At 45.4% G+C, this 23,647-nt stretch overlaps 1 protein-coding gene across 1 annotated transcript in view; it reads left to right on the plus strand.

Annotated features, from left to right (window-relative positions):
• Positions 1 to 23,647, plus strand: part of ANO2 (anoctamin 2) — a 340,778-nt gene that overhangs the window by 310,140 nt on the left and 6,991 nt on the right. The window contains exons 21-23 of the mRNA XM_072766166.1: positions 13,984 to 14,136; positions 14,503 to 14,555; positions 16,632 to 16,813. Coding sequence (XP_072622267.1) covers positions 13,984 to 14,136; positions 14,503 to 14,555; positions 16,632 to 16,813 — 388 coding nt within the window. The remainder of the gene's footprint in view (positions 1 to 13,983; positions 14,137 to 14,502; positions 14,556 to 16,631; positions 16,814 to 23,647) is intronic.

Raw genomic sequence — 23,647 nt, forward strand, 5'->3', positions numbered from 1 at the left:
CAAGGCAGACCCGTAACTGACTGAGCCACCCAGGCGCCCAGGCACATCTTCTTTTTTTTATTATTAACTGTGTTCCCCATGCTGAACTTTTCATCTCCACGATCTATTTGTTTTATAACTGGAAGTGTTTACCTCCATGTGACTACAGATGCATCCTAACTTGTCCCCTGCTTCCTTTCCCCCTTTCCCATTTCCTTCTCACTTTTGAAAATGGCTTTTCCAAAATGCACTCCAGGGCATGTTATATTTTCTATGTAAAATCCTTCCACATTACTGACTTCCCTTACATTAAAGTTCAAGTGCCCTGCATGGCGCAGCTGGCAAGGGCATGCACACGCTGGCTCTGCAAATGTACACCTGCTAGTCTCCTGCTTCTGGGGTTGGGTTACCTGTGCTGGTCTGTCTGCCTACAGCAAGTTCTTGCTGAACTGCTTAGGCCCAAACATGTCTCTTGAAAGCAGTTTTGGGTTCTTCCATCAACAATTCCTCTCATCCCCTACACCTGCTTTGGTAGAGAAAAAAATGTGGTTGAGAAAGAGATACCTCTTTTTCCCCCACCTAATGTCACCATTAGGCACAATTCCTAGAATGGAGTAAGACCCCAATAAGATAATTTTTTTAAAAGATGGATTTATTTTTCTTCGAGAGAGCAGGGGCGAGCAAGAGGGGCAGCAGAGGAGGGAGAGAATCCCCAAACAGACTCCCCACTGTGCATGGGCCAGACACAGGGGTCTGTCCCAGGACCCCTAGCTTGCAACCTGAGCTGAAACCAAGAGTTGGAAACTTACCTGAGCTGCCCAGGCGCCCTTCAATAAAATGCTTCTTAAATGAGTGGCACTTTAGTTCCCTTCCTTCAGTGGCAGAGAAATAGAGACCTCACGTCTCTCTAGCCCGTGATATTTGGGCCGGCTTCCCTGTTCACAGTGCACATATTTCTCTATATTTCTTATGTGCAGCAATTTCCATCTCCCAAGACCAAGGTGAACCATGTTTATTATCAGGGCTTCCCTCAAAGAAAAGTCACTTCTGGCTTCAATTTGCTCCTTTGCCTCTGGGCATCAAGTTGTTAGCAGAAGTGGACAGAGTGGAATGCTCCCCCTCAGACTCAGATTTAAGCTCAACTACGATTTCATGTCTTCCCTCTGCGGTGCCGCCATCCTGGCCATCCCCGAGGGCATTGCTGGGTCAGGATCTCAAGGGCTAGTGGCAGAGAGAGAGGGGAAGACAGGTACAGGAAAGGGCCTTGTCACAAAACAAGAACAAAATAAAACAAAATGCAGCTAACTGTGTTTTCCTCAGAGAGGCTAGACCTCTAAAGGTTCCATTTGACTGAGCAGAGGTGTGTTACAATGATCCATTCTCTTCTTTGTTTTGTCCTGTTGTTGCCAGCTCACCAAACTTCCTTGGGCTTTGGAACCCATGTATCAAGGAAGCACTAACTCTGGCCTGCAACTAGAGACTTCTCTCCCAGCGTCTCAGGCTTATTTGGGGCATTAGACCAGGCCAGGTGGAGAATCAATCCCTGGGGAGACATTTCTCAGCTCCTCTGCCTGGAGACTCTACTCCTGTGACTATTCCTTTGTCCCTGTTCGATCACATGGATGGTTTCACTGCCTTCTGGGCCCCTAGCTGAGAAATCTCAACATCGCTTTGCTTCCATTTTTCTGTTTCCACATCCCTTCCATCTGGGCAGTTTGGTCTTTCCTCTGGAATATCTCTGGAAGCCACTTCTTCTGCTCAGCCACTTAACCTCCTATACCTGGTACTTTTCCTGGCACAATCTCAACACATCCTTTGCAATCACCAACCGCTATCTTGCTACTGCTCTGTTACATTTTCCAACATTAGCATTGGTCTTGTCATCCATTATTCAAAGACTTCCAGGGTTCCAATTCTTTACCAGGGCCTTTGTGGGACGTCCTTTCAATGCATTTAACCCTAGGCCCCTTTACGCATCCTTGGTCCAGCCAAAATGGATCCCAGCAGGCAATTTCCTACCCACAACTTCCATTTCACTCCTTTCCTCTCTGACCTTCCCTAGCCACCTTGCCCTGGAACCCCTGGTGCCTTCTCATTCTGGGGTCACCTCCTCCCCAAAGCCCCTTCCCTCCCTTACCCTCCTTTCCTTCCCTGCCCTCCCCCATTCCTCAGGATTTTAGCTGCCCTCACTGCCCCCACTCCCACCCCAGGATTTCAGACAGGCTGCTTCCTAAGCAAGCCAGCAATGCCTCTGATAGCTCTTGGTAACTAAATTCCTGGGGGCAATTTCCTGGAACCACAAAGCCTACTGCAGGCCCTACCACTACACTAACATTGAAGAGACTCCTAACTCTGGGAAACAAACAAAGGTTTGTTTAAAGAAGATGTGGTCTATATATACAATGGAATATTACTCAGCCATCAGAAACCATTTGCTTCCACGTGGATGGAACTGGAGGGTATTGTGCTGAGTGAAGTAAGTCAGTCAGAGAAGGACCAACTTATATGGTTTCATTCATACGGGGAATATAAAAAATAGTGAAGGGGATTGAAGGGGAAAGGAGAGAAAATGAGTGGGAAATATCAGAAAGGGAGACAAAGCATGAGAGACTCCTAGCTCTGGGAAATGAACAAGGGGTAGTGGAAGGGGAGGTGGGCGGGGAGACGGGGTGACTGGGTGACGGGCACTGAGGGGGACACTTGATGGGATGAGCACTGGGTGTTATACTATATGTTGGCAAATTGAATTTAAATAAAATACTAAAACACACACACACCAAAAAGCCCTGGTAAGGAGTGTCTGAATATGCGAGGGTAGCCCTTATCCGGCTCCGCCTTTCTCTCTCTAGGCTGAAACATCTCCCTTCCTGCAATAGTGCAGTCCATTCTCATGTAGTAATGGGCTGAGAAACCAGTGGGTAGGTTACCAAGAATGGGAGTTACCCATGTTTCTCCCCTTCCTTTACTGTTTCCCCCTCCCCGGCCTCCTCTTTGCTTCTGCCTTCTCCCCTCCCCCAGCTCAGGCCTATTATGTACTCCTTTCCAGGGCCTAACCAAAGAAATAAGAGAAGGCGTAATATGAACCCTTCCACGCTGCTCATAGGTAGCAGCCCTGGGAAATAGCTTGCTGGGGGGAAGAGAAGACTGAGGTGCACAAATATCACAACCTTGTCAGAGGCAATAGTTTCTGCCAATCCTGTGGAATGACTACAGGTCGGTGGTAGTAAGCCTATCACTGCTTCTGACTTCTCTGCATCTCTGTTTTCAAAGCCAAGCCCCTTTTCTCTTCCGATGATCAGTAAGGCAGAGCAAACAATCTCCCCTTCCAGTCTTCACAGGGTGTCTGTCAGGTTAGAAGCCAGTGTGACTCCAGCTCTGCCTTTATCTGGAAGTGTGACCTTGAGCACATCATCTCTCTGGACCTCACTTTCCTCCTTGACATTATAGGGAATTAGACCAGACCACGAGTTTCCGCAGAGATGTGACCCACTGGTCTGTGATCAATACCAATTGTGTAATATGTCACAAGTTGGGTGCTACTGATCATATCATTTAAAAGTATAAGGTGGAGCGGAGTCAGTGTCACCCTCACTTTCTCACATTTCCAGATTATTTTTGAGTGAGAGAGCAAGGCAGGTTTCAGCATGCACAAAACCTGCCATCCTCCCTCCCCGCCCCCAATTTAGAAGTGAATGAACATAATCATTTTTCACTGAGTGCCTTGACAAGAATAAAGAGTTTCAAACCCTGGTAACGTCTAGGGTCTCTTCCAATGTTGGCATTCCATTTCATACATCCAGCTAGATAATACACCTGGAAGCCAGGAGGCCCAGGGAGTGATGCGAGTTGCCTGCGATCACCCTGCAGATCCATTAGTGGAACTGAGGCTAGAGCCTCTTTCCAGATCATTTCACAGGAGACTTTCATTAGGACCCATGTGAACTTGGGCTTTAGTGGAGGGATAGGGGTAGAGTGAGCTTTCCTCCTTCCTTCCCAACAGGCTAGACCTCCCAATTCCAGAAAGACCTTTGTCTTGGGCTTTGAACAAAAATGAGAGCAGTGAAACCAAAGCTGCCCACTCCCTCTGGTGTGCCTGACATGGTGATCCTTGGCTCTGCTCTCAGCTGTCAGCTTCCTTCTCCGTGATCCCCAGGACCACCCGTGCAGACAGGAAGTGTGCTGAGCCCACTCTGAGCCTGTCAGTTGTAATGGTGAGGCTGGTCATCAGTTGAGGGAGGCAGCAGGGAGAGATGTATTATATTTACATTTTTCTCAATTGAGCTGGAACCAGGGCCCAGGGTCCAGGAGGCATGGGGGAGGGGCCACTAGGTGAAGGGGAAGCTGGGAGTGGGGGTGAGGCTGGGAGTTGGCCTGTGGACGGGGCCCTGGCTGCAAGGAGCTACTTCTGGGCAGGCCTAGGTGGTGGGGATGGGCTGGCCCCAAAGAGAAACCTGAGAGTGGGGGATTAAGCGGGAGAAACCTGTGAGGGAGGCAGCAAGCTTTCGAGGGAATCTCCAATATCAAACCCTTTTCCTGAAGAGTTTACTGTGAGGGGGACTTCAAGGGTAGTCGTCCTCCCCACCCCCACCACTCTGAGGGGAGGAAGGAATGCCAGCCCAGGAGCAGGCTAACATTAATCATCACTGTCCCCAACCCCAGAATGAGGCTTCAAAGCTTTTTGGCCACAGGCCCCTCACAGCCCCATCGTGGAGCTTAACACAGGACCTGATGGCAGGAAATTCTTCTGTTGCTTTAAGGGCTGCAAGCATGGTTCTGTGAAGCTTATGGCAGTTTGGCTCTTACAGAATGGAATTTGGTATAAGAATATAGGCCTGAATTTAATTCTACAAGTTCCAAAAGACTCTCTTGATCAAGTTTTATTACCATTTGATCAGATAAATAAGTGATATAATTGAAGACCAATGGCCTATGTTCATATTCACAGAATTGTGAAGGAAACTTCTTGAGGGCAGAATTTGTGTCTTATTCATAGCACCTAACCGTGGGGCCTGGCACACAGTAGGTGCTTAATAAATGTCTGAAGGAGAAAGAAAGGAATAAAGAGTGAAAGAGGTGGTTCTATAGTGAGGACCTTGAAGACGAAGTGGCAATTGGACTCTCCAGGTATCACTGTTCACCAGAGCTCTCCAGACCCCTTGGCTGTGTTGATTCAGTTGGGACACCCCCCGAAGTCCCCCAAACAGGAGCCAAGATGCTTTATTTTCAGGTACTTATAATGAGGGAATGCTATCCTCCCAAAGGCAGGTCTCTTGCAGCAATACAAATTGGTAGACTTGTCCAATCTGGGTAGTTAAGGCAAAATATCCTATGTAATAGTCAGCTACTGCTATGATAAAACTTTATAACAAATAGCCCAAAGTCTTAGTGACTTGCAAGTGAGACAGAGAATAAAGGACAATGGAAAGAGCTGGCTCCAGACATCACTGAGTATCCTTCCCTGGTAATGATCAAGCAAAGGAAGCCAAGTGGCTTTTTTTTTTTTTTTTTACTCTTTCTTATTAAAGAAAGAGTAGAAAAGTCCAGATAAAGCAATAACTTAGGTGACACGCAAGATCCCTTCCATATTCTGATGTCCTTTGGTCATGGATGGCAAGGACTGCACTGGATAACTTCCAAGTTTCCAACAGACTGGAGGAGTAAATCTAGTCCCAAGGGTGCCTTAGCTGTAAGTGATTAAATATTCCAGAGTATCTGTACAATAATTAGCACTAAAGCCTGAATATCCTTTCATAGTACTCCAAGATTGTCTGCTACAAGGTAATGTCTTAAAGAGCCGGGAAATTCCTTTCCCTGAGCCATCCTGTTTATACAAACTGAGTCATCTCACTAGATAATCAGACACCTGCCATCTTCTCCAAATCACATTTAAATACAGTGTAGGCAGTATCCAGGGTCTCATTCTAGTATTTCTGGGAAGTACGGTGAGTCACAGGTCATATCTCTGTCTCTCTGTCTGTCTCTCTCTTTTGCTTTTGAGGCATACATTGCTTGTCATTTTTTTTTTTTTTGTGCTAGGAGTCCCTCTCCCCATTCATACTTAAGAGAAAAGGCAAGAGTATATCTAGATACCATACCTCTCAGTGTACTACTGAAGGCTCCTGACATCCAGGAGATGCCCAGTCAGTGCTTGCAAAATGAGTGAATGGGTGAATGGAAGGCAGTCTTTAAGGTTAAAACTTACTGAGCACTCCATCACTTTCCCATTTCTCTTCTTGCTGTGGCAGCCAGGAAGCTCAGAGTATACTTTGTTGCTTAGCCATAGCCCCTGAATGGGTACTTAGAGTTTGCATATTTGTTTCTCCCTCCTTTCTTTGTTATTTATTTTTCCTCCCTAAAATTTCATAAGCCTAATTATGAGTTCTTTTTGTTGACTTTTTCACAACCCTTTGGGGAGATGAAAGGGCAAAGGAATGAAATAAAGTCATGATTTGTTGCTTGGGAACTTGTTTCTAATCATGCCTGGTTTCATTGCCCTTCCACCTCACTGAATGTGTTACCACAGCCCAAATGAGTAGATGGGAGGATGGATGGATGGATGGGTAGATGAGGGGAAGGAATGAATAACTGGCCTTCACATTTCCATTTTGCAGGTGGATAAAGTAAACAAGAATGAGTAAGCCAAGTCATTCATTTGCCCCCAATAAACATTTACTGGAAATTCACCAGGCTGTTCTCTGAAATTCAGAAATAAACCAGTATGTCTCACCAACTCAATTTGGTCTAGTTTTACGAAGCTGAACTAGGTGCATTGATTTAATGTTTTGAGGTGGCACAAATGCAGGTCAGACCAAAGCAAGGACACAGAAAACAGCAGGGACAGCTCCAATGCACCAGCTGTAGAAGACATGTGAGTGAATAATCTTTGGAGATTGAAGATATGGGTACACATTGCTGGTTCATTGTCTGACAAGAAGATTAGAAATCAGATCAGAGAAGATGCAATAAGGAAACCTAGGAGATGTGAGAGCAGCTAGGGAGGGGGAAGGACACTGTTGCATCGGGGTAGAATATTTACATTTTTGTGTGGTGAAAGGACATTGAATTTGGTTGGCAGCAGAAACTATCTTTTTTTTCCAGCTTCATCAATTGCTAGGTACGTGGCCCTGGGAAGATTATTTCACCTCTCCGAGACTCAGCTTTCTTACTTGAAAAATGGAAATAATAACACTTGACACCGAAGATTATTTTACAAACCAGAGAGCATGCTATCTACACATGATAGATGTGTAGGAAATGTTGGTTGAAGGTCCATGAAGTCTGAGCATTTGAAGTTTTGCTTAGAGGCTGTGGAAGAGGAGCAATGGGCAGAGTTTTCCAGACTATACTGTCCAGGCCTTTAAGCACCCTGTGGCTGAGAGCCACATTCTCCTGCCCTTTGCTAAGGTCATCAGCAGGGTTCATCCCAGAAGGCTCCCAGCTTCTGTTCCCAAGGTAGAGAAGAGGGCTGCTTACGGGTTGGTCTCCATTGTACTATCAACCTGTGTTCTGCTGTTATAACTAGACTGAATTGTTGACTAGCAGGACTCTCAAAAGTCACTGGATCTTCTTTCTCCATCTGAAGAAACTAGTATTTCACAGTTCATGTGGCAGTGAGAAAATAGTGGGGGGCTGGGTCTCTTTTAATCACAAAGAATATGCCTTGCTGATCTTGTCCCAGTGTTGCATTGATTTGTATGCAGTAAACTCGTAATATTCCTTTAAGCCTGTTCCTTCCTATTATGACTTCCAGAGTTTCTGAATTTAGTCTGATCTGTTGTATAAAACCCAGGTGATTCTCTACATATTGAAAAGGAATTCCACGTACTGTCTTTATTTCCTAAGTAAGTTTGGATATTTGGATCACTGGTTTTCAGGAAAGATCTTAACTACCAGCAATATAGCCAGCCTTCAAATGCCTCCTTTACTTTGTTCTTCAAGTCAAGCCCAATGGTTGTGAAGCCTTAGGGATCTGCTGTGAATTATTCCTGCCCCAGTGCTCTTTTAATGCTTCTGTTAGAGTTCTAACTCTATGACACCAGCAGGGTTTGTTTACATGTCCAACTTCTCCATTGTATACTATGAGTTCTTGGGAGGATGGCACAGTAATCTGTTCATCCTTGTTTCCTAGCAACAGATATGGTGCCTAGTATGTAGAATGTGCTCAATAAATGATTGTTGGATGGACAAATGAATGAATGGTAAGAACCTTCTTATACTCTTTCAGGGCTTTTAACTGTTTTCCTAAGCAGTAGAGCCCCATGCTCATGCCCTCATTATCTCTTCCCATTTAATGATCAACCAACTCTTGTGATTCCTTTTTATACCAGGTACTCTCAGTGCTGAGCTCCATTGGCTTCCCTTGCCCTCAGGGGAAGGGCATCACTGGGTACAGCCTTGAAATATGGGCTGATGAAATAAACAGTGTGACCTTCCCTTAATATATGTTCACATAAGCATTTATATTAATGGACTGTTTCTAGCTGAATCTTTTCAGCAATTGCTTCCTGAGTGAGAAGACAAACTCACGTTGATGCGTGTGACTTGCACTGTTTTTTAGTGATTCAAGAAAGGGAGGATTTTTAAGCCCCCAGTTTTTAATCTCCTTGAGCAGACTGTGTTGTTTTTCCTAAGCTATAGAAAGTTAAGGGAAAAAATACTGAAACAATTTTCATTAGATTTAGACTCTCCTAACTTATACCACTTTCTTCAAAGTCTTCTGTACAAGTTATAGCACTATGAACTTCTGTGTGGAGGTGTCAGCTTTTCATGCCCCATCTCGTGTCACCATCACTAAGTATAATGATTTCCATTCACACAGTTTAGTCTGCCTCTTTTTGTATCTGTTTTGAGTTTATAGCTGATGAAAAAATAAGTTTGTATTGGTGAAACAAATAGCCCCTGAACACCTGCTCTGGGATAGGCACCACACAAAATTGTGAAGATTCAATAAAGAATCAGATATGTCCATGATCTCAAGGGATTCCCCACCTTGGGAGCAAGTCAAAAAGACAGAGTGACATGTGCAAGGCATTATGGGAGTGAAGAGGTTTGATGCCCATGGTACTCACTTCTTCCTGGGTGAGGTGGTGGGACTCGGTTAGAGGGTCTTCATAGAGAAGATTAGGTTTGAGTTGGACCTGAAATGTTGACAGTAATTCAGTCAGTATACAAGAAGAGAAGAAAAATTAGTGCAGCACAGATAGTAGTGGTACGAATGAAGGCTCAGAAATATGGAAAACACGGTGACTTCGAAGAAGTACAAATGGATTTTGAAATGGTTGGAAAGTAGGCAGAGTTGATCTCCAAGCACAACAGCTAAATATTAGCCCTGAGCTCAAAGCATGGGTGGGGAGGAGATGTGTCTGAAAAAATATATTGGAGTTAGATCACAAAGGGTCTTAAATGCCATGACAAGGATCTGGGCTTTAGAGTGTGTGTGTGTGTGTGTGTGTGTGTGTGTATGCATGTATGTATGCATGCTCGTGCACACACACATAAGCATGTCTGTTGGGTGGGTGGATATTTTCACTGAAGAATTTTATTTTTTTAAGATTTATTTATTTATTTATTCATGAGAGACACAAGAGAGAAAGAGGCAGAGACACAGGCAGAAGGAGAAGCAGGCTCCATGCAGGGAGGCCAACGTGGGACTCAATCCCTGGTCTCCAGGATCACATCCCAGGCCGAAGGCAGCACTAAACCGCCAAGCCACTGGGGCTGCCCCAAGAATTTTAGATAAATGAGTAAAAACTGTGTTCTATCAAAAGCTTTTCCGCCAATCTTTTCTACCTAATGTACTATTTTTCTTCTTTAAGCAGATTGTCCTGGAATGTCCTTGCTGGAAGCCATCTTGTTTAGTTTAATCCACTTCTCCTTGTTATTTTAACCTAAGCCCAGGTAATGAAGGCCAAGATTTTAATTGTCTCTAGTATCAGGCAGCTTGGGCTGGTGTTGATTTTAGAAGGTTCTGGAGAGGGAGATGAAAACAGCAAAGGAGTTTGGGCCTCGGAGTGTTTCCAGTCTTTGTGCTTCCAGCTTAGCCTTTCTGGAGCACTTTACAGCAGGCTTTGTAAAGATTTAGTTGAAATCAACCTACAGATTCCTCTCTAATTGCCTTGGCCAGGTTTAATCTGTTATTGGTCAAGCCAAGCTGGCTTCTATCATGCAGCGTGCTGAGGGTTCGGGGTGTTATTCTTATCCTAATGGAGGCTGGCTGTTTTTAGAAGCAAATCTCAGTGTTGGTGAAGGCCAGTATCATTGTGTCCTCTGAAGTGAACCCAGAAGGACACCCATCTGATACAACATTTAGGCCTTTGACTAAAAAGGAAAAATCCTGGATTTGGCATTTGTATGCCAGAGGGTTATAGTTTCATATATATATTTTTCTCCCCAAGATATGATGAAGCTTCCTATTTGTTTCTGCCTCTTTTGGGTTGATTCCTGGAAATGGGCAATGCACCTCATCCAAGCAGGCAGGCAGCACCTGCAGCTGGGAACATCTGCAGAGAGTGGCTTCTCATGACCTTGGGTACCCTGAGTAACATCAGAGCAGGGATGGGTTATGTCCTGTCACTGCAGGCCCAGCACCACTGGCCTTGGCTGAGCCCACCCCCTTGAGGTCATCCAGTGCTAGACACACAGGCTTAAGTGGCAGGGAGGAAAATAAGAACCATGTCATGGCCTTAGGGTAAGGGCCTTAGGCACTCAATTAGGATTGAGCCACCACTGAACAACGTTTGTATTGACATAACAAAGACCAAAGGGAGCCTGTGTATCCAGAGAGTTTATGAAGGTTGAACAGCAAACCATCAGGGTAACCCCAGGTAGAGGGCTCCTATCTGCCTCTGGAGATCACGTGAAGGAAAGGAGAGTGAGTGAACAGTCCTATTTTCCTATATCCTGAAAGAGACGAGGTGTCTGAGTGCCATTTGCTCAAGTATGGAGAGGGCAAGCTGTCTCCCTTTATAGCCACTCAGAAGTAACCTGACCCTTCCTTCCCCCATCAGTCTCCTTGCCAGGCCCTTGTGGGGGCTTTGGAGAGTTTACAGTGTTTTGCTAGAGGAGGTCACTTACAAGAAAAAGAACATTTGCCCTGTAGAACTGAGCTCATTTGAATCAAGAAGGCCAATTGAGAAGTTCATAAATAAAAGACATGTTCATATATATACTTAAATACAGACATGCATTTTACAGGTTTTAGATAACTAGTCTAACATCTGTTTTGCTTTCCTTGTTAATTCCATCCCCTCCACCGCCTTTGCCCCCACCCCACCCCTGACTCTAAAATGAATTCCTCAGCAAAGCCTGATTTAAAAGATGCCGTAGACCTTGCATTTTGAACAGGCTCCCAGAGCTTGTTTTTGAAGATTTCTCCTCCCCCTCCCCACCACCGCAACTCCTTCGGCCAGCTTGGCAGGCATCATTCCAAGGTCCCAACCTTGACAAATATGTGCCTTCTGGTGCATCTTGCCACCAACTGGCACCTGCCAGTCTCCTAGGGCCAGCTGAGAGTCTGCTGGGCATCAGGAACCATGGCAGTGACAGCCTTGCATCAGCAAGGGCAATAACCCACACCTATGGGCCCAAGCAGATGGCCAAATCAAAAGCAGTTCCACACATATTCTCTTTCTCAAAACTTCTACTGTGGCTAGGCATATCCCTCTGTGGACGTTTTTTATTTTATTATTAGGTTTTTAGTTTGGATCCTGGTTTTTCATTCTTTATTTACATATCCTAGAATCTTGAAGCTTGCCCAAGAGAATGAGGATCACAGCATCATTACAAATCAGACCTAAGTGGAATTTAAACCAGTCTCTTCAGAACTGATCAACAAGGATGCTGAAGCCCCTTGAAACAGAGAGAATTGCCCAAGGACATATGGCTAGTGAGAATCATATCCAGGGCTGGAGGTCAGGTCTCCTGACCCTCATTCAGTGCTTACACATTAAATTCATGTCTGTTTAACATACAGATATGCAGTATACATTGCAGCCACCTGTAAGTGTTGCTATTTATTCCAATAAGAGTAAAAATATACCTAACAGGTAACATCATTGAGCAATTATTAAGTAGCAGACATTTTCTAAGCACCTGATATCTAAGCACTTGAATATCATTCACCCTTGTGATAACCTAGATGGAAATCATCATCCTCAATTTACAATTGAAGTCACTGAGACCTGGAGAAGTTAAATATCTTGCCCTTGGTCTGTAGGGGAGTTCTAGTAGACTGTGGCTTTCCTGGGACTCAGGACTGTGGTCACTGAGCCCCTACAGATAGATGGAGCCCTTGCCTGTCTAGTGGAGTGAGTAGATCCGTCACAACAGCACACAGAGGTGGCTGTAACAGAGGCAGGTACCAAGGTGGGGGCAAGGGTAGAGAGAAGGAAGGGGATTCTCCAAGGAGATGGCAGTCGAATGGTCTTGGGGAGGCATAGACCTTGTTAGCTGGAGAACGAGTGCATGTGCATGGGTGAATGGGAGCACCTGCTGTGTTCGGGGAAGATCCCGAAGGGGGGAAGCTCAGTGCCAGAGGCAGATGCATGATGGCTGTGGGGGGAGGGATGTTGAGAGATGGGGCTAGAGAGGTAGGTTGAGAGCAGACTGTAAAGGACCTGTATCCCACGATAAGAAATTTGGTCTGTATAAGTAAACAGAGGGGATCCAACAGTCATTTTTTTTTATTATAGGTAAGTACCAGGATCAGACTACTGGGGCGGGGGTGGGGGGTTGAGGGAAGAGACTATAGAAGCCTGGGAAGACTGGTGACAAAGGAAGCAGTTAGGGGGTGATGCAGTTGCCCAGGCTGAAATGATGAGGGGCTGGACGCCTTACAGCCATCTGATTGGCACAGGCTTCCTCCATTCCTTTGCTCAAACTGCTTCCATGGCTTGGAATGCTGTCTTCAATCCAGGCCCATCTTTCAAGATTAAGGTTAAGTGTTTGATATGGAGGTTCTCCTTAGTCTTCACCCTGAATAGGCTTGTGCTCCCCCTCTTCTGGGTCTCCACTATCTCTGGTACATTCCTCTTTCTCTCTCGGCATGCATAAAATCTTGGTGCACATCTTTGTGTACATTTCTCTCTTCTGCTTTACACCCAGCTCCCTAAAAGCAGACCAGACCTTTGCCTCCTTAAATACTTGGCAAGGTGCCTGACATTCATTGAGCTCTCAATAAATGTGTGATGAATGAGTCCACTTTCTAAATAAAGGCAGTGACCACAGATATGAAAAGAAGAGGCCAAATTTGGGAGGTGACTTTTTTTAAGTTATATCAGGGGTTGGCAAACTGGCAAACTGGCCCATGGGCCAAATCCAGCCCACTTTATATACTACTTTTGTAAATAAAGTTTTATTGGAACACAGCCAAGCTCATTTGTCTACATTTGCTCTAGCTGCTTTCGCTCTACAATGGCAGAGTTAAGTCATTGTGACAAAATTACATGACCTGCAAATACAAAAATATTTACTCTCTGGACACTTACTGAGAAAGGTTGTCAACCTGTGAGTTAGAGGACCAGGATTAGTGACCCAAGATAAAGAGCGACGGAAAGGGGACACCTGGGTGGCTCAGTGGTTGAGCTTCTGCTTTTGGCTCAGGACATGATCCCAGGGCTCCAGTATCGAGTCCCACATCGGGCTCCCTGCAGGGAGCCTGCTTCTCCCTCTGCCTATGTCTCTGCCTCTCTCTCTGTGTCTCTCATGAATAAATAAATAAAACCTTAAAAAAAAAAGAATGATGAAAAGGAGAGCATCAGGCTTCCTTTTCTCACATCTCACTGTGAGAAACCAGAGCTTTGCTCCAGGTGATGGCCTTGGCCCGTGGGCCTGTGGGCACTGAGAGAGAAGGACCCACAACTACGGGGCAGGAGGAAAAGGGAGTGTAGGAGAACAAGGTGGGAAAGAGACCCCTTAAGAAACGACAAGAGGCCATGGCTGCAAGGCAGAGTTTACCTAGATCTCGCTTCTTCCCAGTGAAGCTTCTTATGCTTTTCTCTCTCTTAGTCATCCAGTTTGGCTTTGTCACCCTCTTTGTGGCCTCCTTCCCTCTGGCACCTGTGTTTGCCCTCCTCAACAACGTCATTGAAGTGCGACTTGATGCAAAGAAGTTTGTGACCGAGCTGAGACGGCCAGATGCTGTGAGAACCAAAGATATCGGTATGTCCGCTGCTTAGAGACCATGACAGGCCCTCCAACTCTGTCCATCCCCTTGCCCCCCAGTGACCTTCTACTGCTGTCACACTATGTCTGGATGCAAGAGGGGTGGAGGAGGCCCTTGCCTCTTCATCCCTTGGAGCTCCTCATCCTCGTATCTACGGGCTACAGGAGGCCTTTGTCCATCCCCACCTGTTTCCCTGGTTTCCAGACAGGGGGTATCTAAGCCTTTCCGGGAAGGCCATCCCTGGGGGACCCCTGCAAACTTCCACCAGTACCTTGCCTGCAGAGCATCACCCTGAGGCGCAGCCTTGTCATCACCAGGCCAAGGGTGGGAGTGAGCCAGGCGCCCTGCTTTCTGTCTTGCAGGGATTTGGTTTGACATTCTCTCCGGGATTGGCAAGTTCTCCGTTATCAGCAACGTAAGTGTTCCATTCATGGCCCCCTAGCTCTGTGGGAAGGGAGCTGCAGAAGGGGACTCCAGGGGAGCTGAGGTCTTCAAAGCAGGGTACCAGCCCATGTTAGCTCCCAGCCTTTTCCTCTTGGAGCGTTGCTCAAGGCAGCCCCCAGTTAATAGTGCGTACATGCCTTCTAACTCACCGTGCCGTGGCCAGGCCTGTGCAACGTTCTCGTTAATTTCACGATGCGCAAGAAAGGTAATTATCCACCAGAACGCATACCTTGGCCTTAAGAGTCAAGATCTGATCTTTCCTCGGAGCCAAGAATAACGAGGAAAGAATGCCGCCTATCTATCCATCGCTTTCTTTTCTTTTTCTACTCCTGAGCTAGACAATACCTGGAGCGTTGCCTGGGCTGCAGTTCCTAATTACAGTTCCTCCAAGCTGTCAAGGCAAAGCCGTAATTATTCCTATGGACTCCGGCACACATAGGTTAAGATAGGACATACAAGAAGAGGGGTCCTACCTGTTGTGACCTCCTTAACGGCCTTGCCAGACCAGTCCACATTTCAGAGGAAATCCTGCTGGGCCCAAGCCAAAAGCAGCTTTTGCTTTAGCCTTCTGTATGGATGGTGGCCAGCCAGGGCCTTTTCTTTTACCTCCCAAGAAAACCCTGTAGACCGGTGCAAACCAAGAAAGCCACCACCCCCTTCCCCTGGGAGAGAAACATGGGTTCTGGTTGTGACTTGGTTGTCTATTAAGAACACATAAAATAACTAGAGAGGTGTGGGGAGAGGCAGAGAGAATCAGCCCCCTGCATTTTTTAAAAAAAGATTTTATTTATTCATGAGAGACACAGAGAGAGGCAGAGGGAGAAGCAGGCTCCTTCTGGGGAACCCAATATGGGACTCGATCCTGGGTCTCTGGGACCATGCCCTGAACTGAAGGCAGATGCCCAACCTCTGAGCCACTCAGGCTTCCCAGCTCCCTGCATTTTGAATGCTTGACACAAGAAGCACACATCTTAAGACTGACAAATCAGGTACAATTTGGAAACTAAATCTGTAGCCACGTTGGACTTGTGTTTGCTTGAAAAGAGGCTTTGCCTACCGGCACTTTCCAACATATGAAACAATGACAGGAAGTCTTACCTCCCTGGCCTTGCTAAGACTTCGTTACCAATCTGTAAGAATGGGAGAGCATAAGATTACCCACCAAAAAGGATCTTTCTGGAAATTAAATGGGAAGATGAAAGGACCTCTAGCAAATGCTCAGTAAGTACATTACTCATTCTCAAATATGGTTATAGCCATCCACACTCACATATACCTTTAGAAAACAATACCTAAACTGCATTTTTAAAGGGCTTTAACTGTTGGTGCAGAATACAGTATAAACACCTGCCAGAAAGATTTAAGATTTTCTTTGCAGAAAGTACCCCCATGTTCAAACACGCAATCATTCACTCATTGTTTGGTTTGCTCCGTAGACATTTATAGAACACTTAAATATGCCAGACAGCATGTTGGGTATGTGTGGTTCGATCGGGCAAGACCCACTCCTTCCCCTCTGTGTCTCAGTTTTCCTGAGTCAAACAGTTGAAAAACAACTTCCATTATGTGCTGTGCTAAAAAGTGCCAAGAGACAATGGTCAAATGGAGGGACCTATTGTTGCATATCTGTGGTATTCCTGGTTCTCCAGTATCACCCAGAGGCAGAGGTCCATGGTCATTCAGTGTCCTTGCACCTTGTGTTTAAGTGGCACTTTTATCACTATCAGTAATCTTCTCAGAAAATTTTCTACTCTGCCTCAGCTTGGCCAACACTCGGATATCTCAGAGGGGCTCCTTCCCTCCAGAACACAATGATCCACACTAGCTGAGCATCCTTAGTCACCAGCCACTGTCTAGCAGATTCACTTAACACATGTCAGAGGTGGAGAAGCTGCATAAGCTCAGAGATAAGGATTTCTCTCTCAGAGCAGTGCATCTGGATGGGGAGTCCCAAGGGGACCGGTCTCTCAGCCCCAGAGAGATGCTGTGCCACCTGGACGGCATCTGTCTCAACCACCCCTCAAGTACTTGCACTTCTGTCCTCCAGGCTTTTGTCATCGCCGTCACCTCTGACTTCATCCCCCGCCTGGTGTACCAGTATGCCTATAGTCACAACGGGACCCTGCATGGCTTTGTCAACCACACCCTCTCCTTTTTCAACGTCAGCCAGCTAAAAGAAGGAACGCAGCCAGAAAACTCACAGTTTGACCAGGAGGTTCAGTTCTGCAGGTAAAGTCATTGGGAGGAGGAGGGCAGCAGATGACTAGAAGTGGTAGATCCCAAGTAGTTATCTGGAATATCTAGATTTATATCACTCTCCTCCCCCTCCTTCTCCTACCCTCAATGCCCCAAGTCATGCTAAATCAATTTCAGTGAATTAATGAATATTTATTGAGTGTCTTTGCTAGACACTACAGAGCAGACAAAGAAGTATATAGACTTGTCTTTACCACCAAGGGGGTCATAGTCTGGTTGGAAGAACCCAGCAGAGCAGATAGGACATAGCAGGCTATTCAGGAATTCTATCCAGTGTGGACCATGAGCACTGTGGGTGTTCAGGGGAGAGGAAGATCAGTGGGAACTAGAAAGGAAAGGATAGACTTCCTGGAGGGCCGGTGAGGAGTTGTAAGACAGAGAGTCTGCTAGGTGGGGAGTTGGCAGGGGCTACTCATGGGGTGAGGATGAATTTGGGGTGCTAGATGAACATTTAGTGGCTCGGTAATGTAGTTAGCAAGAAGAACACTTCAAAGATAATAAGGAATAATATGGGAAATACAGGGTATCAAAACTCCTAGGATGGTATTAGCTAAAGCATTGTTGAATTTGAACAAGTAGGATGAAGTAGATAATGGGAAATCTTGAAATATTGCAGGAAATGCAATGTGATGCAATAGGAAGTGAGCTTTTTAGTACCAGGAATGGTCAATAAAGTGTAGGCTTAGGAAAAGTAATCTAGTCTCAGAGGGAAGGATGAACTAGAATTGGGGGAGCCCAAGGAGGGCAGCCAAGGTGCTGCCATTAATCAGACATGACCCATGGCTGGTGTAGACCAGAGCAGTGGAAGAAAGGAAGAGGAAGTGAGAGTATGAGCTATTTACTGGAATACATGACAGTGCTGGTGGCAAGAGACCTAAGAGGGAGCCCAAATCAAGCCTATCTCTCAAGATTGGGCCGAAGTCAGAGGTGGGTCCATTGACAGGGATGGGGAAGATGCTCAGAGAATCTAGTTTCATGGTACCTATGATGAATTTGATTTCCATCACATTGATTTAAAAAATGGTGGGCAAGTTTTCACCTAACTCCTAGACCCAACTAAGCTAGCATTCCTGAGAGATCCAGGTCAGAATCTTGATTGAAAACCACCAACATGGGGATCATGGAAGCCAAGAAACAGAAAACTCTCCACTATTAACACAAGAAGGACAAATAAAGAGAAAAAACACAGGGGAATAAATTCTTTAACCATTTTGTATCCTTGTGAAATGATAGTCCCCAGGAAATACTTGAGCCAAGATCACATTACCTATATTAAAAAAATAGAACAGGGGCTCCTGGGTGACTCAGTCAGTTAAGTACCTGCCTTTGGCTCAGGTCTGGGGATCAAGCCTTGCATTGGGGGTCCCTGCTCAGGGGGGAGTCTGCTTCTCCCTCTCCCTCTGCCTCTCCCCCTGCTTGTGCTCTCTTCTTAAATAAATAAATAAATAAATAAATAAATAAATAAATAAAATCTTTAAAAAATAGAACAATAACTAAAACAAAAACCTAAACCTAAGAAAGGAATTGAGGGACCAATGGAGGGCTTTTCCAGGCCATCCCCAAGCGTATCTGATATAAGGACTTGTGATGCCTCCGTGGGAGACGCAGTGCTTGAGTAGTGTTGTAGCAGTGGTGACCTTGAGTGCATCTGTCATGCTTTCCCACCTGGTAGCCAAGGCGCACCATTCATGAGATAGTTGCTCGGGCTCTGATTCACAGGAGAGAAAACGAATTGGCTTTCCCAGCTCAGATGGCTGAGTGATGCAACCTTACCAATTTGTGATTTAAATAGAAAGGTATTCTGGTCCTAGCAGGGATAACTGTAGGGTTCAACTCTGGCCAATCAGGACAAGACTCAAAACTAGGGGCCAGATCTAAGAACAGGTAAGTGAACTTATTCACAGATATGGATTCATGTCAGCTTAGATGAATGCAAGTAGCCAGTACTTGCACATCTGGGGGTAGAGAGGGTCTAACTCTTAGATGAGGTCTGATGCAGGAATATTTGCTGCTACATGGTGCACTGCCCTGGGGCCACCCTTCTATACATCTGGCATGTCAGACTGTCTGTCCTTGGTGTTGGATTTTGGCCTACAGATCCGAAAGACAGAGTTCCACTGTACAGAGGATGTGTTCCAGCTTGAGGCTTCTCTGGTAGCATCTAGATGTGCTCCAGCAGAGTGCATGAAGTCAGTCAGCAGGTTTACATTAAACATGCACTGAGAAGTAATATTTAAAGAGTCATTTCTATAATTGGAAGGTATAGAAATGATCTCGTTGAAGTTCCTCATTCTACATAAGAAGAAACCGAGGCTTAGAATGGTGAAGAATTCTCTGAGTTGCTGAGGTTTCAGTGACAGATCCTGAAGTAAAACTCAAGTTCATCCAAGAACAGAAGGTTCAATGTCTAGGCATAGCAGGGAGCAGCACCAGTATGGATTGTGTGGGGAAGCAAGGCTAACACTGTATGTGAGGGGTTTGTTAAAGATTTATTTATTTGAAAAAGAGCACAGGTGGGGAGGGGCAGAGGGAGTGAGATAAACTCTAAGCAGACTCTGCTGAATGCAGAGCCCCATGCAGGGCTCACTTTCATGGCCCTGAGATCATGACCTGAGCTGAAACCAAGAGTTGGACACTTAACCCCCTGTGTCACCCATGCATTCCATGTGAGTTTCTTTAGTTGGTCTAGAAGCACAAGTCTGTTGAGCACTGAAGGTCTGTGACCTTGCCCCTGACAATTAGATCTTTTGGTAACACTATGAATATGCTTTCCAGATATACCAGGGGCTTCTACTGGTTTAAACAAAGAAGGACTTTAATGGGCCTCCATATTGAAAGTTGAGAGTCATTCTAATTTTAGGCAAGACTTGATTGAATCAAGTCTGCAAAAACCAAGTCTTTGTCCATTTCCCTCCCAACTCCACTCCAGTCAATAAATATGGGGTATGGAGTATGACTGCCAGCAGCTATTGGATCTAAGTCCAAATGGGAACATACCTCTTTCCCAATGATCCTGCAAGAGTCTCATCAGCTATGACCAGTATGCATGCTCTCCCCAGAACTAATCACTATAGCCAGAGGAGGACTTGGGGGTTGGAGGTGGAATGAGCTTCATCTGAAGAACAGAGTAGGAGGAAGTTCCTTGGTGAGAACTTACGATGAATGGACACAACAACAAATGCCCAACATACCAGGTATTATTACTACACATAGAGCAGATCAAGCTTTGTTGTATCTGCTTTCAGAGTCACTGGACTCGCCAACTAGCTGCAACGCCCCGATAACTCTTCTCTCCATCGTTGCCGTGCAAGCTGATGGGATTGTGGCTTATCTGTGGCCCATTAAACAACAATAAACCTCTTCCAACAAAGTGGCAGAATTATTATTGGGTGCATTTGTAGGAAGTGCATTCTATACTTCCGCTCAGAAAATTTATCTGCAAGATCAAACCAAAATGAGTTTTGGAGTCATGTTCTCCTTACTCAGGACCAGTAAGGATTTTGAGTTCACTGTGCAACTATTTTTGAGACCTTACTATAGAGGCTTGTTGTTGGTTGCAGGAACAAGACACAATACCTTCCTCAAGAAGTCTAGATGGAGGAGACAGGCAAGTCAGCAAGGAATTAAAGCAATGTATAATGGGGTAACTTCAAGGAGCTCTGAGAGCCCCAAAGTAGGAGGCCTGCACCTAACCCAGACCTAAGTATTCTGAGGATGCTTCAAGGAAGCTAAAACCTAAAGACTGAACAGTACAAGGTTGGCCAGACTGATGCTCTCTTGACCCTCCTCATTCACACAACTGAGCCAGCCTGGGTGGTGAGCGGAGTGGGAGGAGTGCTGGGGGACCCAAAGGGAGCATCACCTGGTGAAGGGGACCTGGGGAGAACAAGATATTCCAGGGAGATGGGCTCCTTGTTGTTTGGTGGTGGGAGCTGGAGGGTAAGCTCCGAGGGGTGAGGCGGGAAGAAAATACAGAAGCCAGACCAAGAATGTGATGGTCATATGGAGGCATGTGCACTCCCTCTTAGGGCAGCAGGGAGCCACAGGGAGCAGGGCTGCAATTATACTTTATGTTGGTGTTCTCTCTGGCTGCAGTGTGAAGACCAGTGGGTTATATTTAAAATAAAGAGAGGTTCCACTCTGCGGTATAAGCAAGTATCCAGAGAGTAGGGTCAACATATTATCTAGATAGAGCATATCAAATAGGTGTACTTTGGGGCTGCCTATTTCTAAATGGGCAATAACTGTTGAATCAAATCCCTGCCTCAGTGGGTCCTACTTACTGCATGCTGCATGAACTTGCCCAGCTCACCGAAGTCTCAGGAGTTTTGGAGTGGTGGCAACCTACTGATGCCATAAGTCAGGAACCATCAGTGGCTGTAAGAAATAGAAATGAATGAATGAAGGAGAGAGAAAGAGAGAGAGAGAGAGAGAGAGAGAGAGAGAGAGAAGATGGGGGAGAAGGGGAAAGAGATAGGGTGGGAGAGGGAGGGAGGAAAGGAGAGATTGTAAGAGATGGAGGTAGCTCTATGGCTAGCCCCAGAGCCAGTGTTTAAAACTGCTCCCAGTGGTGGGAAATGAAGTTTGTTCTGATTTTCTGGCAAATAGTATTGGGAACTCAATGACCCTTCTTATTCTTAGCTTTCAGTGACCTCTGGAGATAAATGTGGTCAAATAAAACTGAGGTCTCGGGCCCCAGCCCAGCCTTGCCAGGGATAGAGGTATCTTAAAAATAGCAATAAAAGTTAGGACAAGTCTCCAGCTGCCCATTTGAGATGCATTCCCAACATTTTTAGAACAACGTTTGCTTCAGTCCTCTAACTACTCCAGCAGGGCTGCTCCATAAACAATCCCAGTGACATCAGTCTGCAGGCCAGATCGGTGGCTATTGACAAGGGTGGAAGGGCTATCCTGTCATCTAGGCTAGATGGTGGCCTAGGCTCCTGGCTCCCCTGGGAGGGAGCATAGAGTTCAGCAGGGGAGGGCCTGGCCGGGGATCCGGGTCCCAGAGACTGGGGAGCCAGCTAGGGCATGGTCAACCCAGTGGGTCTGCTGGGAGGTGTGAGCATCCTTGAGTGGCACCTGCCAGGTTTCTCTGCAGTGTCTGAGTTCTTTCATATCCCAAGGTCATGTGAAAAGTCTTTGAAGAAGTGAGCTGTCTTCAGTCCATGGCGGCCTCGCATCTGCTCCTCACTGACTGCAGAGGGAGAGTCAGCTTTTCCGGGTGTTGACTTTTCCTGATCTTTATCACCCGCTGGATTAACATGGTTCTCATTAGTTCCTAATTGCCTGTACTATTCTCCTTCGTTAAAGGCCAATTTCAGAAGGCAGTTTGAGGTTGCTCAGATAGTATGAAAATATTGTATGTAATTGTGTTTAGCATTAATATGACATTAATTTCCATTGGGACTATTTAAAAAAATTTTTTTTAACATACCACTGTTTGGAGTTGAGAAATGTATTGACTGATTCATAATGTAACTAAAACCTCATTTTTGGAAAAAGCAGTCCCTGATTGTTGATGACTCCTCAGTTTGTTATGTCAGCACCTTCCTGCCCATGGTGATTTTGTGTGATGATGAACTGTGGCAGATGCCCTTGTCGCTGTCGCTGGCCACCCCTGCAAGTGAGGATGGGAGGGGCATCTGAGCCCGGAGTCTCTGTAACCTCTCTGTACCTCAGTGTCCCCATCTATAAATATGAGGACTTGGAATGGATAATATCCAAAGATTCTTTTCTGCTTCTTTCTAAAAAAAATATTTCATGACACATGTAAAATATTAAAAACTTAAAACATTACAGGCAACCTAACACTGTCTTACATCTACCTTAACCTCTGCCCCGTTCTAGGCACCTCCCCAACAGGACTCATAGTAATCAATACATCTGTGTGCATCTTTCCCAAACCTTCTTCCATGCATTAATGTCGAGTAAGCCCATAGAACCTGTATGGGGTTTCATGGCTGTGTTCTATAATAATGAAATATATTTTAAATTAATGGGAACCTTATTTCTTTAGGTAGTATATAAATTCAACTCGTTGTGATTTTTCATAGTGCTAGAACAATCTAGATATGATCCTAAAGTAATTTAAAGCTAAAATAGAATGGTGATTGTTTTATCAGTTTCACTTGCTGCATATGAGGCTGTCTTGGTTAACACTATGATTTTGCTCCTGAATTTTAACATAAAAGTGCATTTGGGTCCACTGAAGATGGCCATTAATTATGTCCTCTTGAAATTATCATTTTTTTATAACAAAAGAAATTCTGCATACGTTTGTATATTTACAAAAGGAAAAGACGTTCTTCATAATCCTCACCTTTGTCATTCTCTCCCAGAAGAAACCATTGTTTCTTCTTCTTTATGGAAGCCTCCAGAAATCACATGCACACGTGTTGTCTTCTTTAACTTTCACTGTGTTTCCCTTTAACATTTAATGCACCTGCATGCATGCACATGCATGCACCTGTTCATTTATTTGTGGTTGGTGGGAGAGATCTGGAGCCCTTCTGTGTGCTCAGCACAGAGATACACATTTTACTAGCTCCACTTTACAGATTAGAATGCTGAGGTTCAGAGATGAGAAACAGGTTTCTAGGGGTCTTACAGCTAGTAAGTGACAGAGCCACTCCCAGTGCACACTTGCTTTTTAGACAGTTTAGTGGTTTTGTAATTGCAAGCCTCACATCATTACGAGACTCAAGGGCACTCAAAATTAATGTCAAGTCTCAAAGAGAATAAGATGAGCTTTGGAGAGGAGACTGTAAGATCTAGAAATGGCTCTTAAAATCATACCTGCAAACT

Source organism: Vulpes vulpes, chromosome 8, assembly GCF_048418805.1.
Source record: "Vulpes vulpes isolate BD-2025 chromosome 8, VulVul3, whole genome shotgun sequence".
Classification (NCBI taxonomy): Eukaryota; Metazoa; Chordata; class Mammalia; order Carnivora; family Canidae; genus Vulpes; species Vulpes vulpes.